The sequence below is a fragment of the Aedes aegypti genome, unplaced genomic scaffold (genome assembly GCF_002204515.2).
Source record: "Aedes aegypti strain LVP_AGWG unplaced genomic scaffold, AaegL5.0 Primary Assembly AGWG_AaegL5_hic_scaff_639_PBJ_arrow, whole genome shotgun sequence".
NCBI classification, from domain to species: Eukaryota; Metazoa; Arthropoda; class Insecta; order Diptera; family Culicidae; genus Aedes; species Aedes aegypti.
The window spans coordinates 3,827-8,265 of NW_018736321.1; the positions used below are offsets into that span (position 1 = coordinate 3,827).

At 37.7% G+C, this 4,439-nt stretch overlaps 1 protein-coding gene across 1 annotated transcript; it reads right to left on the reverse strand.

Moving 5' to 3' along the window:
• Positions 1-724: 724 nt before the first annotated feature.
• LOC5574039 (netrin receptor unc-5) lies at positions 725-4,228 on the reverse strand (the record flags this gene model as incomplete). Its single annotated transcript, XM_021857039.1, has 3 exons — positions 4,207-4,228; positions 3,935-4,131; positions 725-803 (listed from the first exon to the last, which is right to left on the reverse strand). Coding segments are annotated over exons 1-3 (298 nt in total), but the record flags the coding sequence as incomplete, so codon positions are not given.
• Positions 4,229-4,439: the final 211 nt, after the last annotated feature.

A 4,439-nucleotide genomic window follows, 5' to 3' on the forward strand; every position in this document is an offset into this window, starting at 1 on the left:
TTGACCCTGTACAAATAGAGGCACTGAATTATGCACACTGAAGAAGATTATGGCCAATCCTAGCCAAACTTCAAGTAGATTCTTTGTGCATTTTCACTGACTTCGGTCAATCACGGAAGAATAGCAACCATTGATATGTATAGTCAGTCTAAGCTAAGCTAAGAAAAAGTTGCAGAATAGTGTCATTAGGAAAAAATGTTGATGGGAAACACACAATATCTGGAATATAACCCATGAACGGTATGTTGGTTGTCCCATTTTTAACATGAAACAGTATAATCCTAAAAACACAAAATAGAAAAGATTAAACCACCTCAAAGAACATTCCCCCTATTATTACAATTGAAAGTGAAGATATTCAGTTTATTTATGCAATGACAGAGAAATCATGGGTTTTTGTTTCGTTAAGTTGAAAAACAATACGTTGAATTTTTTGAGTAACAAGCAACATGAAATAAAATTCCACAAAAAAATGTCCGCGAAAGGAATAATTCGAACAATTCCTTTCGCCGACAATAATTTTTGTAAAATTATATTTCATGTTGTTTGTTACTGAAACATTTCAGCGTAATTTTTTCAACTTAGCGAAACAAAAATTCATGATTTCGTAATAACAAAATTTCATGTAATCGGATCCCCTGAAATTCCTCGGTATTACGTTTCAAACGGTATGTGACAAAAATCTTTCGAAATAGCGCATATCCTATATCGCAATGGCACTTACCGAAGACGGTGAGACTGACGGGATCCGAAACACGCTTGCCGGCAATGTTCTCCGCAACACATGTATAATTGGCCATGTCCTGAAATAAAGAAGGAAAAAAGAACAGAAAAAATTAAAGAAACGACATCAAGAAAAAAGAGAGCAAATAAACATCTGAGAGGGACTCTCCGAGGATGAGGATGAGTTTCATTGTGTTTTGGGCTAGAGATGGATGGGAAGATTACACCGGCACCCATCAACCACCCGTCATTTCTCAGTCCTAGGGTGCCGAAAATGACAAAAAAGTTTGGGAAATCACATCTCCCATACCTTCCTTGCAGTCTGTTTGATAAAAATATAGTTCAGCTAAATTTTCAGCTATTTTGGTGAGTATATGAATTTGGTCCAAATACGTTAAAGGTTGTTATGAAATTTTTTTAGAATTTAATTTTTATCATAAAGATTGTAAGGAAGATATGGAAGATGAGTTTCCAAACATTTATGTTATTTGAAACTGTCCTAATGTAGCACCTTAGAGAATGCTCACAGTTCCCTATGTAGTGTAATTCCCTACGCTGGATCTGGATGTGCTATTTTTGTGCAAGTAATCTGTGAGAAAACGCTTGCCTTTACACGCAACAGTAGCATCAACAGCAGAGGCGCATTAGCGCAGTGGAAGCATTAGAAGCACAGGAAAGGTGTCTTTTTGCTTTTCTTGAAAAGGATACTTTCAAACCTGAGAACGGCTGCGGGCAGGATGGAAGTTCCCAACAATAGAAAAGGATTTATTTTGCTGCTGATGATACTCTTGGAATTACTGTTTGGCAGTGAGCGTAGACAGAAAGGAATTCTAAGTGTAGAGTAAGGCGGATTGATGTTTTAAAATGTGGTAAAAAAATGAATGATGATGAATCTGAATTAGAGCTAAAATTGTGAAGGATTAGAATTATAGGAAGAGCTGTTAAAAGAGAACATTTAACATATGCACTTCACTGTTTTATAACAAGGTGACTAGTAGTAGTAATGTACGATGTTACCCCAAGCACAAGCGAAATACTGACAAACAGAAGTTGGTATTAATTTGGTGAATAAAAAACAAGAGTATCTTAAAAATAAAATCAAAACTTTTCGATTCACTAAATAGCATAACTTTTGGAAGTTCTGATGTGGCTTTGATTGGCTTCGTGGCATGTAGCATATACATCTGGTTACACGCTTGTCAAAATTATAATTATTACTGAGAAAACCATCATATGCCTTCAAAGAAATACCTTTCAACGAAAAGTTACACCCTCACAATCGTGCTTTTTCCCGTGAAATCTTCCCTTTCGGAAAGGTATACTGGGAAAAAGGAAAGTCTTCAAGCCGCAGCAGGAGGGACAATCCTCCCAGATAAGCGTTACAAATTGAAACTGGGTCGAACCCATCATTCATCATCCAAAGCCCTTATGGCAATGTCCTGTCTCGGTCTTTGAAAAATAACCATTATGAGAATGTAGGCAGGTAAAAAAATGTGTAAGATGAGATGTCCAGCTGATGCCTCGTCGTCCGTCTGTTCATCCCTTTCGAAGAAATGTATCAGGTGCTTGATTGATTCGATTCGATGTTCGGTCCTTCCCATCCTCATCAAAATCCTCACCATCATCGATCGACATCCCGATCAGATGGAAAAAACTTTAAGACTTTAACAAAATTTGAAAATGAAATTTCTGAATCAGTCCCAGGCACTTAGCTCTTTAAAAATCAATTTGAAACCTCAGAAGCAAATACCGGAATTGAAAAAGGAAAACAAATTATTACAAACTAATTGCGGAAAACTCCAAAAAACTAGCTATGCAGTTTGAAAGCGCGCACCATCCCAATTCAGAATCAAGTTACTCACGGTTTCGAAAGCATTCTCAATAATAAAAAAAAACGTTTTCAAAAATTTCTGGGGTATTGATTTGGAATAAGTGAGAACTACTATTAAGAAAAATAAAAAATATGAACACTCCTTGATGGATTTGATATACTTTTGCCAATGAACAGTTCGGATTCCGCCATGGACCTTCGACACCACTCATCTACTTTTACGTGTAACAAATTTTATTCATTTTAACCTGAGAGAGACTCGCGAAGAGGAAAATATCAACGTCATATGCAGCCCAGATTCGGCTGTCACGAAACGTTAAATGCAGCCCGTCGTTTTATGGCTGAAAAAGTGAAAAGTATTGTATTCAAAATAAACTATTTTGTAGAACCTCTGTCAGTGGAGCAGTTTATCAAAAGATGCTTATAAACCTAAACACAATATTGGTTAATTATAATGTCTGCTACGTTTGCTGGTCTGAAATTTTACTTAAAATGCGGTTTATGCTACGGTGTGATGCAAACGCAATAGTTTTTTTTTTGCTGAGACGATCATGTAAGAGCTTGAACGGCTTGCGCAAGATTGATATAAACACTGAGTGGAATAAGAAAAAAAACTCAGCAATCGCAGAAAAAGAAGACCTTCTTCACGAATCTCGTCTCAGGTTCCAACAAATCTGAAGGCTATTCTACTGGTCTTACTCTTCTAGACATAGAAGAAGCATTCGACAATGTTGGCATGAAGGGTTGATTGTAAAATTAAAAAACTACAATTTTCCTATAAATACTGTTAGAACAATCCAAAGTTATTTGTCAAAGTTTACACTTCAGGATAGTTATCGGAACTTCAAGTGTGAAAACCTTCTTGTAAGAGTTGGTATTCCTCAATGCAGCATTCTGTGACCAACATTGGTACAATATTCTCACATCTAACTCTCCTAACTTACTTAGGGATGTCAAAATTTTTTGTTTGCGGATGACACAGGTTTCTCCGACAAAGCACGAAGCCTGCGTGTAATCTGTAATAGATTTCGAAAAAGTTTTGGATAGCATACTTACAAAAATGGAAGATTCCTCATAATGCTTCCAAAATTCAACTTATAATAATTCCAAATAGATCAAAAACTCTTTATTTGAAACCTTCAAGTAGACATATTGTCACGATGAGAGGAGTTCCAATAAATTGGTCAGAAATAAAGTATCTAGGGTTCATGCTAATAAGAATTTAATCATCTCATCATCATCTATTATGCTTGTGAAAAAAGAATAAAATTTCTACTGCTAATGATACAATTTTGTTAGTTATTATCTTGTCTATGATTCTGGTCAGGATTATACACCCGCCAAACTTTGGAAGCCATTCGGCAAACAACAACACCTTACCTGCATGGTGACGTGTGCGATCAGCACCTTATCGTCGACGGTGATGACCACCGGGGGGTTCGCAACCAGGGGGATGCCGTTCTTGAGCCAGGAGATCTTGGCAACCGGGGTGGCGTTCACGTTGCAAATGATCTCCGCCCGGCCACCCAGCTCGACGCGTATCGACTTCGGCGTGATGCTGATTTGCCGCTTGATGTCTGTCCGTAGGGGGGATGAAAGAGAAAAAAAGAAAGAAAAAGATTGGAATGAATGGAGCGTAAAGTCGTACCTACAAGGAGGAAGAGGTGGATGCATGGTGTTCGAGTGGTTGCTGCACCAGAGGGGTAGTGATGCCATATTTTCGGAAATTTGCGTGGATCTACGGAATTTAAGGTGAAGATGCATCGAAGCCAAGCCTCAAATTTTCAAGAGCACAAATCTAGAGAACCAGACAGCGGATTGAGCTGAAAACCTAACGATTGGGGCTGCTTGGGCACGTCAGGAGTTAATCATCAATATTAACCTC